Below are 14,999 nucleotides of genomic sequence, written 5' to 3' on the forward strand. Positions count from 1 at the left end.
AATATTAACTTAACATATCAAGGGGTACTGGACTTGCCTTGCATAACAAACACACACTGACACTTCAAAGATGCAATATATAAGAGTGATACATAACACACATCTGATTACTTGCCTCACTACTACCCACACAAATTTGTAAAGCAGAGCACATGAGCGCATGATCTGCACGGGAGAACAAGTCGTGGCATGTCGAAAGGATCTCTTAAAAGTCACACACACACACACACACACACACACACACACACACACATACACATACACATACACATACACATACACATACACATACACATACATACACATACACATACACATACATACACATACACATACACAGTCTGTGCTTCTCATCAGCCCTAGTCAACTCCAGCACTTACTTTCCTCCTCTCCATCTAGCAAGACAAATCAATCATGAATACTTCAGATAACACAGTCACACTGAACACACACACACACAAACTCATAGTGGCATGTCCAGACATGCTCTCACTCAGATGCACAGCTATGAAGATGTAAAGATGCATTACAGATGACAGCCATGTGGACAGTGAATATGAATTTTAAAGCGAGTAAATACAGGACGCCCTACATTGTGCTCTCTGTAAACATTCACACAACTTCTGCTGATGCTAGTGCTAACCGATTATGCATGCAGCATGCACACAGAGATCCTATAACTCCTATTCCATAAAATTAAGAGTGCAGTGACATGCGTCCAGTGAACCGATTATGCAGCAATTTACACCCACATCCACTCCTGGCACACTGAACGCTGTTAGCCACTATCAGCGGGCCTGTGAAATATCTTCATTATTGTCTCAATGACTTCTAGATGAGTACAGTAATAAGAGTATTTTCCCTCTAAGCAACGCATTAAGCTCGACTACTCTCCAAAACATAAAATGAAACTCTCAGAGAAGAAAATACCTACTGTCTGGCAGCATGTAATGAAATTAAGATTACGAAAGGCTTTCGGTTATCTTAACATTTTATTGGCACTTTCATCTTATTTATGTTCCTCTTTTTTCTTTGTTTTTAATGACATTTTAATTTCACTGTTCATTTTATTTCTTACGCATCTGTTATGATTATTTTTTAATTATTCTGGGTACAATAGAGCATTTTCCCTCACATTAAGCTTGACAATAAAACAAAATTAAACTCTCAAAGCAGAAAATATCTACCATTTAGCAAATATGTAATGAAATTATGATTATGAAAGGCTTTGGGTTATCTTAACATTTGATTTGCAATTTTTAACCAAAGTATATTGGACTTTGATTGTTTTTTTTTTTTAGAGCGTTCCTGTGTGGCTGCGAGGGTGTGCTGGGTGCTAGATGATTAGTTATTTTGGCATTAAATATATGATATTGTAGCATTTAAAATGTAATAATATTTTTAATATTCATTTCAGTTAGTTTTAATTGTAGAACATATATCATATATGATTGTTGAGATGCTTGTTATTTTTATTAGCTTTTTAATATGTATATTTAATTTATTTTTAATTATGTTTTAATTAAAAATGTATTTCAATTATTAAAACAAAGATTTTTAATACTTCTACTTAACTGGTTACTGGCCAATGAGAGGCTCAGGTACATAATTCAATGTAAGTCTATGGGATTTTTTGGCCCAGTTTATTATCTGAAAGGTAAAAATCATAAATCTAATTGCATAAAAAACCTCTCACACATCTCTACTCAACATGTCACATGATTTAAGGTCCATATCACAAACAAGATACAATTTTATTACTTAGGGTAAGAGGTTTACTAACCCAAAACACAAGTTTACCTGGGAAAACAGCACTAAATATGATTAATTTTCTAAAACCCGCAGTGCTCTTTAAATCATGTGTACAACAAGAGATTCTGCTTTATAGCTTTGGATACTCTAGGATGCACAGGCAAGCACACAGAAAGCATCATCTGGAGTTGATGATATTGCATTTTACTTTCATCATCAGTCAAGCGCTTGGCTTCCCCTCAAATGGAGTCTGACGCCCTCTGGTGGTTGAATCCACGCAGGATATTTGATCATAAAAAGCTTTCACCTCTAATGATCTATTTTAAAGTGTCAAATAAATAAAATACTAGAAATAGGAATAGCTAAAATACCTCTCCAGTTATGGGGTTGGTACCAAACTTCTTAATCCAAGGAACTATGCTCCTAAAGAGAAAACAAACGTTAATCTTTTTTTTTTTCTGCATAAACACAGAAAAAATTTACTATTCTAAAATACCACAATTTAAAACACCTTCTCTATTTTAATATATTTTAAAATGTAATTTATTCCTGTGATGGAAAAAGCAGAATTATCAGCATCATTACGCCAGTCTTCAGTGTCGCATGATCCTTCAGAAATCACTCTAATGTTGAAATCAGTTGGACTGTTTAATATTTTTGTGGAAACAGATTATTATTTTTCAGGATTTATTTTCTTGATTTTTTGATAATAGAATGTCAAGGAAAAAGAAAAAAAAAACGTTTTCAATAGAATTTTTGATCAATTTAATGCATCCTTGCTGAATAAAAGTATTAATTTCACCCCCCTTAACTTTTCAAGGCTAGTGTATGTAATAATAAACATAAGCTACTATAAATAAGTGTATTATTTTTATTAAATCATGAATGCAAATAACAAATTACTCATTTTGATGTCGGTGAGAGTAATTTACTCACATTAGATCAAAAACCAGGCCATCCACCGTGCACATGGGATACTCAAAGGGCTGAAGAGATAAACTATGCAAGAGATAAGAGGCAAACATTAAAAATCATACACATAGTGTCACACTAAAGCTGCTGTGTGTGTCATTTCTGAGCCACCAAACAGATCTGCAAACACACTGACTGTTTCAGGTCACTCCAGAAAAAAAAAAAAACAGAGCCATGTTTTAAAATTAGCAAAATTATCAGAAAGTCAACTTACAAATGTTTTACTAATAATTATCTCTGCATATTAAACTAGAATAGGAGAAAAGTATTTTAACCTTCGGGGGAAAAACTGACACACAGCAGCTTTAACTCACATAAACCAATGAAAGCATCGTTTGAAACACTAATCAACAGTTATGAAAGCAGAATCTATTGTGCTAGACCTAAATTACTGACCAGAAGAAACACAAAGGACTGTGTTTTATCAAACATGAAAGAAGTGAAAACTCACCTGCAGTGATCAAAGGGCAGACGTCTGAAATTGGCTTGTGGGATTTCTATAAACATGATGACAAAAGGCTTATTTTACTCATCCCAGCGGGTTTCGGAGGAAAACGCACCAGCAATATCAAACAAAAAGTGCACAAAATAAAACTATAAGCAGTGCAATCAAACGAACAACACAGCAAGTGACAGGAAAACCAAGAGCATTACATACAATAGCAAGTTTGACTTGGTAAGATTTTTTAAAATGATGTTTAAAGAATATTGTGAACTATAATTAGGGTTTAAAATATCTGTGTTCTATTTTAATATATTGTAAAATGCAATTTATTCATGTTACGCACAGCTGCATTTTCATCATCAGCATTCAGCATCACATGATCCTTCAGAAATCATTATAATATGCTGATTTCTAGAAATATTTCTTAGAAAGCTCAAAAGAGCATTTACTTGAAGTAGAAATCTTTTGTAACATTATAAATGGCTTTACTATTACGTTGGATCAATTTAATGCATCTTAAAAAATAAAATCAATGGAATTCTCATGGGAGTGAACATACCAAGGATTTGATTTATTTATTCATTCAGGCCTGAAAAATCACAATTGTAACATTTCCTGATACTAATAATCTTTAATGTGAATATTTTCCCCTCACATCACATCACATGACACTACACTTTACTTTCTAAAATATACATAGTAAGACATGCTGCATCTAAACTGCAAATGTAAAATAATCTCTGAATACAGTGTTTGTTTGATTTGCTCATATTGTAAAATGTATCCCACAATGTTTTTCTGTTTACTGATGTTTCAACAGATGTTTTCTTAATACAAATAGATCAGTACATCCAGACTAGTTTAAGTAACGTTACCTGATTTCTTCCCTCCATAAAACTGTGTGTATTCTGTACATGTGATGTACCTGAAACAGACAGATATAACGAATATCATTATAATGATTGAAGAATCGGAATTAAATTAAACAATAGGAAATGCGTAGCAGTTCACTACTATATACTCAAACATAACTACAAAAAAAGATATTGCAGTTGCAATTAGAAAGATGCATGAATGACAGCTGAACTTGTATACAGTCTTAGGACAAACATGACATAAACCTCAGATTACAGATAACACGATATCACCGCAATAAAGAATATACTGATTTTGTTTTCAATGAAATCATCAAATAAAACTGCTCTACAGTTAACGTACTGTTGAGAGCAAAAATGTCATATTTTACTCGCGTTATGTTTCATTTGAACTCACATCTTATCTTTTTGATGCTGTCTTTTCCCCATTTTTGTGGACCAAGAGGATGTAACAAATAAAAGAATAAAAGTTTTTAAACGCCTAAACAACCAACACAAATCCTCCGACTGTTTAAAACACACTTCCGGTCACCGCTCAGTGCGACTGTAAAATGTGTCCGGCGTGAAACAGAAGAACGTTTTTATTTTCCTTTTTCGATACGGAATATTTAGATAACTAAAAATCTCAAAACATAATGAATGAAGCCCATGTTAAGCTGAAGAAAGTCTTGGGGCTGCTTTAAAGCTATAATATGCATAATTTATTGATATTAATTAGATCTATCTATCTATCTATCTATCTATCTGTCTGAGCTTTATAAATAACATGTTGATCAACCATGTGAAATATTATTGTGCCAGTTATCTTTGCTCATTTATTGAGTTGAATGAAATACTAAAATAACCAAAACTTACCCCTAGACACATTTTAAAAAGTAATAATAAAGTAAAAGTGACAAAAGCACACAACAAAAATACTAAAACTTCAATCAAAATAATAAAAAACTTATGTTAAATATTAATAAAAACTATTTATCAATGATACTAAAATTACACACTGACCTTGGCTCCCATTGTCACATCACGTAACCACACATAAAATAATTTCTTACCCTCAGGATGGTTCTTCTTCTAGGCTTAGTGGCAAGTATAGATGTACATCACATATTGAAATGCATTCATGAAGTGGTCATCTTCTGCTGAAATACACTGCTGATCGATCCTTTCTTTTTTAAGGCATATATGCAGAAAGGTCAGTGTGCATTATCAAACAGCACAACTGCAAGAAGGTTTTCTGCAAGAGTCTAACCTGGGTCAATCCTATTCATAATGCACTTTGGCTTTATTCTTGTGAGAAGAGAATGTGTGTATGTTCACATGCAATATACACCAAAGGCAATAGAAATCAGTTGTGTTTATTCATATATCCATTCTGAACTCAGAACAGATCTGTGCTAACAGTGACGGTGAAACATGAATGAGACACATGTATGTTACATAAAGTTTTTATTTTGTCATCTTTCATGGATTTCATTGCTGCTCAGTGGCCTCTTCCACAAGAAGCCCAATACGTCATCACATTTCAGCTTAAAAGCACCTCTCCACTCGACATTCTAGCCAGAGTTATTTACTGTATCATTCATGTGATGATAACAGTAAAGCCCAAGTTCTGAATGAGTCTAAACCAGTTCAATAGATTGGATTGGACTCACCAACAATAAGAGCTTCAAAGAATGAGGTCATTCAACAGTAGTTGATTCATTTTGATGATTGATTCAAGCACCCACGCACTACGTACAATACATGTAATACATAGCGGTGACTTACAGTACATTTCTGAACACAAAACTAACATGTTAAAGATGTGACTGTCACCACTTATTTGGGTAAGATTCATTTAAATATGAAAATGTTTTATTCAGTCATGTCTTTTAATGTTTTTATTTCTTTCTGACACAGAAAAACAGGTTTTAGGTCGGTTGTATACAAGTTTATGGAAACTTATTGCTGCCACAGAATAAAAAAAAAAAATTATTATTGTTTTTATTTCACAATTCAGAATTTGTATAGTGCAATTCAGATATTCTTCTTCCACAATTCAGACTTTTCTTCTCCAAATTGCGAGTTTATATTTCGCAATTCAGAATTTAAATCTCGCAACTCTAATTTTTTTCTTCCACAATTCAAACTTTATTTCTCAGAATTGCGAGTATATATCTCCCAATTTAGAGTTGTATCTTGCAAATCAGACTTTTCTTTTCACAGAATTGCAAGATAATCGTGAGATAAACTTTTAATACTGAGAAAAAAAAAATCTTATCGCGATTTTATAACTCACAAATGCAAGGCATAAACTCACAATTCTAAGAAAAGTCAAAAAGTCACACAAAAAGTTTTTATTTCTATTTATTTAACGGAGAAATTAGCCTGTTAAAAACAACAAAGAGTTATACTGAGATATAGTCTATATCTAAATTGTGAGATATAAATGTGCAATTCTGAGGAAAAAATGTCTGAATTGTGAGACATAAATTCAGAATTGCGAGAAAAAAGGTGGAAAAGTCACAATGAGATTTGAATCTTTTATTATGTGGCGGAAAAAATCTCCCATAAAAGTCAGTACTGACCATTCACCTAAGCAAAGCATTTCTTCTGAGCTACCAGTGAAGGATCTCTCTTATGCGACCCCACAGTCTTGTTATCCACAGGTTGACGCCCATATCAGTGAGATACTGCAGCTCTGGCGTGAGCATCTTCCTGCAGAGCTTTCGATGCGCTTTGTCAACATTCTTTTTCAGATTGTATCCCATAATCGACCTCTCACCGATGGGTTGCCACGGCTGCATGGACGTCTCCAAGATGCTTCCTGCATCGACAGCGTGGCCTCCGTCAATGCAAATGGAAGCCATTTCTGCGTTTCGGCGCCGCAGCTCTGCGACATCTCTCGCCATGCGCTCACGGCCATAAGCGTCCACTTTATGCCAGAAGGTGGCGTTGAAATACTGGTAAAGCTTCCAATCGATGGCGTTCCACTCCAGCGCTTTGGCCCTGAGCTCTGGAGTCAGTTTAGAAACAGTTGAACCTTTCCGGGCATTGAGTTTGAAGAAAACCAAGTCCTCCATGTCCCAGCAGAGGGTGTCCTTGAGTAGGATGAGCGACTCTTCGAAATGCTCCACCAGCATTACCAAATGGAAGCGCTTGGCGATTGCTTGAATGGCCTCATCCACTTTTGGGTCGTCTGGATGTAAGTTATTATCCTGTCCAAAGTCAAAGAAAAGCAAGTTTTTGAGATAGAACGAACTGAATCCCTCTGGGTCGTAGTAGAGCTTTGGATCTGTCAGGAATTCTCTCAGCTTATCATCTCCAGAAAGCTTCCAAGTGAGAGGTACAATGCGTCCAAAATAGTGGAACGAGGACTCAGCGAGATCAGCCGGGTCCCGGAGGATTGTGATGTACGAGGTGTCGGCTGGAAGCACTTTGGCCACCTCAGCAGCATTGAAACGCATGTGATTACAGATGATGTTGAAACACATTCCCGGCCTGTAGTCCTTCACTTGTGAGCGATGGAAAGAGGACGGGTAAAAGAAATCATTGCGGCTGTTGGGGAAGGCAAATTTGAGGTGGTGTCTTTCTCCAAAGCGAAAGAGAATGTTGAGGAAAGTGCTGCTGGCTGTTTTATGGGTTTTCATGAACATTATGTCCACTTTTGGAGTGCAGGTTTGCTGCCCAGAGGCATGATGGGAGCTGTTAGAGATTGTTGAGGAGGGGGCGGCAGAAGGGCGATGAGCACATGAGTAAGGCACTGGGACCCTGTAAACAAAAATGAACAAAAATATTGTAATTTGAATGTATTTTAGATGCACAGATATGTCTTTAGAACTACTATGATCATAAAACACAACAAAAAAAGGTTGCTATGAGAAAATCTTTATCCATATTTTACCCTAACATAAAAAAAGTAAATATAATATGCTTTGTGGCATTATTTTAATGACAATTAAGCAGCTGTATATAGATAGATACATAGATAGATTTTTAAAGAAATTAATATGTTTATTATTTTTTTTAATGAAATACACTGATCAAAAGTGAGAATAAAAACATTTATAAAGTTCAGGCAAAAAATGCTACTATTGTTACCATAAAAAATTTATTTATTAATTATACTTAAAGCTGCAGTCCGTAAGTTTTGCCTCTTTGTCGCCATCTCTGTTTGAAAACCTGGAATTGCAGCTCTGTGCGGAATTATCTTCCGTGCTCGGGGTTGTGATCCGGTGTTCCGGCATGGCTTCAGTGCGGATGAATCTAATGTTTTGAGGTGAATGTGTGGGAGTCAGTCACTGCACCGGTGTGGATACTGTACTTATGAATCACAGATTCTAGCCTAGGTCTTGGAATATATGACCCAAATAAGAATTTTCACCATATATTGCTATCTGAACAAGTAAGTTACAAGTCAGTCAAGTTTGTTCTGCCCAACCGAGGAAAAAAGAATTACAATAAATCGCGCTACCAATGGTAATTAAATCTAACAATTGGTTAGCTCATATCACATCTAACCGTGCAAATTATTATTATTGTTATACTTTATTCTCAAATTATTTTTGTTAACAACATCAGCATTGCGTAACTCTGAGTATAGTGTGTATTAGCGTGTAGATTTAAATTTCTGTACAGTCTAATATCTAATTGTCACACCATTCGGATTTCATATTAAGAAATTCTTTTAACCCAAAACGCAAATTATGCTCCCTTCGAACTGGCTGTCTTTAAAATACAAATCTTGTGTAATCCCAGGCTATCTGTAATCAGAAGCACATTTAAAACTGGAATATAATTAAATTTCATTCACATGTGTTTCATAAACACATAATCCTTTGCTGATTACAATCCGCCATCAAATGATACATTTAATTATTCTAGCTGCTGTGAGAAAAGGCTAAACGATCCGCCACCTGCAGGATCCTCACATGCGATAGCGTAGTAGCCGGGACAACTTCTTTATGTTTACAGACGTGACGTAATGACGCTGTGCCATGCTCGAATTTCCCGCGAAAACCTACCAGTACCACTCAAATTAGAAAACATTATTATAAGCTAACCGTTGTGAATCGGGCTAAAGTAAGGTGATAGTTTTGAACACTGGCTGGTTATGTACTTGCTCAAATATTGATTTTGGATCATTTTTAGCGCAAAAAAGTTCTGGACTGAAGCTTTAAAGATATATAAATAATTTCAATTGTAATATTTGAATTTGTAATATTCAATTTATATGTGACCCTCTCTGAAATCCAGGTTAAAGCCTCAAAATGTAACTATGAGATAACAAGAATCAAAGTTTGATTTCAACCATATATATATATATATATATATATATATATATATATATATATATATATATGTGTGTATGTGTGTGTGTGTGTGTGTGTATATATGTGTGTATATAATTTATATACACACATATACACACATACACACACACACACACACACACACACATATATATATATATATATATATATATATATATATATATATATAGTGCAGACCTGGTTTAATTTCTTTATAAATATGAGGATAAATTATTTTTGTTTTATTTTGATTTTAGGATGAAATATTTCCTGGCTATTTCTTCATGAAATTCACACCAAAATACTGCTCTAATCAACTGAAACTTTGACTTGGTTGCAGAAACCTCCCCCGAACAAACTGCTTTCTGTTTTAGTGTACATTATTCTTGTTCAAAATACATGAAGGAACTCACTCTTGCAGGCCAAACTGGACCTCTGGGGCCGACAGGCAGTACAAAAGAATCATGCAGATGGTCAGGAGCGCACCCAGGATCAGTCCCTTACAGATGGACCTCCACTGCCTGACTGGCTTTCCAACCATCATAGCTACCTGGTTGGACCCTGGAAGAAAACCCTGAAACAAAGAGAAAGACGCTTCAATAATGATTTAGTGCAACTTCATTATATCTCTTAAGGCCCTTTTACGTAAGTACAGTAAAATGTGCTGCGCTATGTGTTGTGCTTACGTATGCAGAGTCCTCTATAGCATTTGATTATTGAAGCATTTCTAGTGTGTTAAGAGATATTCGTCACCATTTCCTCAAGTGCCCAATTATTTAGGTACACTGCTGCTCACTCAATTGCTTTTCTCCCCTGAGTTCAGCCATGCGCTCTACATCTGCTCAACATGTACTTATGTGGGGATTTGCAGTTGCATTGCAGGTAATTCAGCTATGTGGAATTCTAGAATATTTTCATTTTAAGTGATGTTGCAGGTCATAGCAGGTATTTATTTTAAGGTAGGCCTATCCTCTATTTCCAATTGCTGTTTTATTTCCACTGAAACAGAAAAAAATGCATTCATACTCATTCTCTAAAGAAATTTGAAGTAAATTTGAGAAACCCTTTTGAGCCCACACTTTTGGACTAAAAGACTCTGATGAGAAACAGATGAGTTTTTTCCCCCACCCCCTCAGTGGATGCATATAGGCTAGTTCATTTTTCATATGAAAGTCATGAACTTAAAAAAAGTGATAGTGACTATAAGATATTCGTAAGAAAACAGAGGTCAAATGAACTTCAAGGCTTTGACCTTTCTAATAATGTAGCCTATAGTTTGTCAAGACTAAATAATGAAGCACAGTATAAATTCACTTGTGTATTAAATATGAAAAAGGTTCACTGGTCTCCGCCGTATGTTAATATTTTATATATTTTTTTAAATATAAAAATAGGCTTAATGTAATCTCTCATTTCATCTCATGTCTTATAACTGTGTGTATAACATAATAAATATAACAGGCCTAGAAAAATTATCGTCTGACAGTATTCACTACTCACCACATAAATGAATACGTGGCATAAAATATGGCTTTCAATTTAAATAATTTTTGTCACTTTAACTGTGTATTATCTTAAAGTTGACGCTAAAAAAACAATGTTATCCTACACTTACAGTAAAGTAGCCTACTCCGAAGTCATTTTCACTACAATCGATAACTGAAACGCTAGATGGCGCGAGTTGCCTTTGTGTCAAAACGAGAGCGTGCGAGTCTGCCAAACGATACGAAAAGACATAATTTTAATTAAATTTACAAATATAAACAAATATAAGCTGTAGCACCGGTTTCAGTTACCCAGATGAGCAAACGACGGCGAATGAGCGCGCTGACTGACCAGTCAAAAGCAGTTATTGAGGACAATAGTTTAAAAACACAATTTATAAAATATATTAGTGCTGTCAAACGATTAATCGCATCAAAACAAAAGTTTTTGTTTATATATGTATGTGTACTGTGTATATTTATTATGTATACAGTCATGGCCAAAAATATTAGCACCCTTGGTAAATATGATCAAAGAAGGCTGTGAAAATTAATCTGCATTGTTAATCCTTTTGATCTTTTATTTAAAAAATTCAAATTATTGGATAATAAGAATTTAAAATGGGGGGAAATATAATTATGAAGTAAATGTTTTTCTCTAATACACATTGGCCACAATTAACGGCACCCTTTTATTCGATATTTTTTGAAACCTCAATTTGCCAGTTTAACAGCTCTAAATTTTCTCCTATAATGCCTGATGAGGTTAGAGAACACCTGACAAGAGATCAGAGACCATTCCTTCATCCAGAATCACTCCAGACCCTTTAGATTCCCAGCTCCATGTTGGTGCTTCTTCTCTTCAGTTCACTCCACTCATTTTCTATAGGGTTCAGGTCAGAGGACTGGAATGGCCAGCAGAAGCTTGGTTTTGTGCTCAGTGACCCATTTTAGTGTTGTTTTGAGGTTTGTGTTTGGATTATTATGCGGTTGGAAGATCCAAACATGGCCCATTATAAGATTTCTAACAGAGTCAGTCACTTATTGATTTTTTATCTGTTGGTATTTGATAGAATCCATGATGCCATGTGTCTAAACAAGATGTCCAGGACCTCCAGCAGAAATATAGGCCCACAACATCAAAAATACAGCAGTATATTTCATTGTACACATGGGGTACTTTTTATCCCTGTGTTCACCAAACCCATCTTGAGTGTTTGCTGCTAAAAAGCTCTTTTTTTTTAGTTTCATCTGACCATAGAAGCCAGTCCCATTTGAAGTTCCAGTCGTGTCTGATAACTGAATATGCGTCTGAGTTTGTTTTTGGATGAACTAGGAGAATTTTTCTTGAAACCCTCCCAAACATTAACAGCGTGAACCGTTGATATTCAAATGTGCTACTTAATTATTAAATTATTACCTTAAAGTAAATATATTAGGTGAAAGAGGTTCAGCTGACAAAAACATAATGCTTAATGTGTCCCTGCATTAAATGTAAATAAGAAATAATGTGAATTGCTATTGTGTGAATAATATGTAATCATGTAATCAATAAAAAAGTAACTGTAGTCTAATTATTAGTATTTTAAAATGTCATTTAATATAATTACAAGTACTTAATTTTTGGAATCTGATTACATAATCCAGATTACATGTAATCAGTTACTACCCAGCTCTGTTGGCATGTCATATAAACTACCCACAAAACAAGTGCAACGAACTCAAAAATAAATATTAAAAGCATTTTCCAAATAAAAATATCTAGAATTATAAATTCTAATGCGGAGATGAATGCATTGCGGTTGCTGAGACAGTGCTACTGCAGGGGGTTCATTATGAGAGCCAGCTGTCCAGCGAATTAATTATGCATTCAGAAGAAAAGTGACACTGTCCGCATCTCTTCATGCCTCATAGACCAGGATCAGATATCTGCAGTGCGGGGCCACAGGTGGATAACTTAATACTACCGAGAGAGCATGTTAAGCACTGACTACGACAGCCATATGCTGCTGAGCACCGGCACCAAAAGATAGACGGAGAGACCGAAGGAACAAAGCTGTTTCTCTCAAAAACACCAGCAGAGACTAGAAATCTAGAAAGGACAGAAGAAGTCTGAAGGAACCCATTGTTCTTATTTGCAGCAATCTCTAACCCTGCATTTTTCAAAGTCATCCTTTGTTGACAGCAAAAACACTAACAACATCATCATTGTTATGCTGATGGTCACGAATGACGAGGATTTTACAGAACCACAAAGAATTACTACAGCAGCTGCAGCTCTAATTTAGGATAAAACTAAAAATAAATGCATCTCTGCATCCATCAAACAAGCGTTGTTTTCGTGGAGATTTGTGGTCTATCAGTACGTCATATAAAAGCCTTTGGAGATGTTGAATGTTGTATTTACTCATGGGTGCATTTAAACCGGGCAACGATAGTTATTCCTGCATGCAATCTGATTCATTTCTGTGATTTAACAAAGAATGTCACATGTGATATCTGAAGTGCTGCTGGCAAATTCATAACAGACAAGAAACCACTGTAGTGAAGTTTGATGATGGGATGCAAATAGAATAAAGGATCCTTTTACTTTGCCACAAGAAAGCAGTCAGATTATAGAGAAAAGATTAGGAATTAAATGGATAGGGTTTCATTAGATTCAGCATTGTGAGGCCTCATGGTGATATAAAAGTGTTTTGGAAATAAAACGCATGACATTCCATCAGCAAATTAACTTATATTTGTCATAATCATAGTAATAAAATAATATGTGTTTTTAGTTTGTTTCCCAGCAAAATCTCTAAGCATCCATAGAACAACTGCATAAATATTAAGGCTTTTTTTTTTTGTTTTTGTTTTTTTAGAAAATAAGATTTAAATTTATTTGCCTTAACACATCATAAGAATAAAACAAATATATTTTTTTATGATGCAGCATTGTGACACTGTTGGAGCAAACGATATTCCAAATTAAAATAAAATAATAAAATATGCATTTTATTTACTTTTTTATTAAAGATATCTAAACATAAAACAAGCTAAATCTACTGTATAAATTATTAAGGCTATCACAGATAATATGTGTAATTAAATGTATTTTTCTTACCATATTGATCAATTATTACTTGTTTTAATAAATATAACAGAATTTAGTGAGGTTTATGCTTAAACCCAGAAAACCTGAAACTTTCATCAGACGACAATTATCTTTCTTGAGTATCTTAGTTGTGAGGATGTTCGGACTAAAAAATACATATCAAAAATATCGATTAATACTTATTCATTCAGATTTTTGCCACAAGTTTAAAGGTATGCAAACTTATTTAAACAATGGCAAAACAATCACACTCCCAATATAATTTATATTGAAGATTAAATATAAAACATTGTATAATATCTTACCAAATCATGTAGATTCCTGTCACAGCTTGATTGGCAGAAAAAAAGCAATGACCCTGAAGAGAAAAATCTGACTTTGTTAACAATGATGCATGGTCAAGGCTGGAAAGACATTGATTCCTTCACAGTTAGCTGTCCAGTCGTGCTATCCAAGGTTAACAGATCTGTATCCCTCTTATCTTCTGCGAAATATCCAGGCGATCATTCACCCTGCACACACACTCACACACACACATACACACACACACACACACCTGATGATTTTAAAGCCCCCGCCTGTCCTCTCCTCCTCCTCCGTCTGCACGCTGTAGAGCTGAGCTGGCTAAACTGCATACAGAAGAGGCTCGGCTTGCGCTCTCTGTGACGCAAGTCCAGCCGTCTGGGGACCTGCACTTGTCACTCTGTGTGTCTGTGTGCATTTGTGAATGAGCATACAGGAGAAGACAGAAGGTAGAAGGAGGGAGGTGAAGTTAGGATAAGAAATTCAAGGCTGAAAGACAGAAAAAGAATAGGAGAGGAAGAAATTCAGAACAGGGTTAGTGAGAGAAAATGAGCAAGAGGGAGGGAAAGGAACAAAAGAAAGGAGGAGGGATCTGTTCAAGGTGGAAACAGAGAGCCATTGAGAACAGATTGCTGGTTTGAAGTGGAAAAGCTGCTAGAAAGCGTAGTTAAATGCATGAGAGGGGCCAATACACAATTCCAGGTATACGGCTGTACACAAAGTCCCAAACCCTGCACCAGTTTACCTAGCTGTGCATGTCCAAGTCACAAAAACACATTC

The 14,999-nt window shown here is 35.2% G+C and overlaps 2 protein-coding genes across 2 annotated transcripts in view; both read right to left on the bottom strand.

Moving 5' to 3' along the window:
- ppil2 (peptidylprolyl isomerase (cyclophilin)-like 2) overlaps positions 1 to 4,583 on the bottom strand; it is a 35,138-nt gene extending 30,555 nt beyond the window's left edge. The window contains exons 1-5 of the mRNA XM_058776793.1: positions 4,442 to 4,583; positions 4,045 to 4,094; positions 3,176 to 3,221; positions 2,689 to 2,751; positions 2,124 to 2,175 (exon numbers count right to left, since the gene is read on the bottom strand). Coding sequence (XP_058632776.1) covers positions 2,124 to 2,175; positions 2,689 to 2,751; positions 3,176 to 3,221; positions 4,045 to 4,094; positions 4,442 to 4,473 — 243 coding nt within the window. The 5' untranslated portion in view covers positions 4,474 to 4,583. The remainder of the gene's footprint in view (positions 1 to 2,123; positions 2,176 to 2,688; positions 2,752 to 3,175; positions 3,222 to 4,044; positions 4,095 to 4,441) is intronic.
- An 890-nt stretch (positions 4,584 to 5,473) lies between these two features.
- gal3st1a (galactose-3-O-sulfotransferase 1a) lies at positions 5,474 to 14,757 on the bottom strand. Its single transcript, XM_058777728.1, has 4 exons — positions 14,473 to 14,757; positions 14,222 to 14,274; positions 9,749 to 9,909; positions 5,474 to 7,794 (listed from the first exon to the last, which is right to left on the bottom strand). Exons 1-4 carry the CDS (start codon positions 14,549 to 14,551, stop codon positions 6,642 to 6,644), a joined length of 1,446 nt encoding a protein of 481 aa, XP_058633711.1. The 5' UTR covers positions 14,552 to 14,757; the 3' UTR covers positions 5,474 to 6,641.
- Between the last annotated feature and the right edge of the window lie 242 nt (positions 14,758 to 14,999).

This window comes from Onychostoma macrolepis, chromosome 05, assembly GCF_012432095.1.
Source record: "Onychostoma macrolepis isolate SWU-2019 chromosome 05, ASM1243209v1, whole genome shotgun sequence".
NCBI classification, from domain to species: Eukaryota; Metazoa; Chordata; class Actinopteri; order Cypriniformes; family Cyprinidae; genus Onychostoma; species Onychostoma macrolepis.

What these genes read in the sequence shown, in the direction of transcription:
- gal3st1a (XM_058777728.1), bottom strand. Translation starts at nt 14,551, where the DNA reads ATGCAGTTTAGCCAGCTCAGCTCTACAGCGTGCAGACGGAGGAGGAGG. An exon ending in GGGGGCTTTAAAATCATCAG is followed by an intron (nt 14,275 to 14,472) that starts GTGTGTGTGTGT and finishes TTTTCTCTTCAG; the next exon opens with GGTCATTGCTTTTTTTCTGC. An exon ending in ACAGGAATCTACATGATTTG is followed by an intron (nt 9,910 to 14,221) that starts GTAAGATATTAT and finishes TCTTTGTTTCAG; the next exon opens with GGTTTTCTTCCAGGGTCCAA.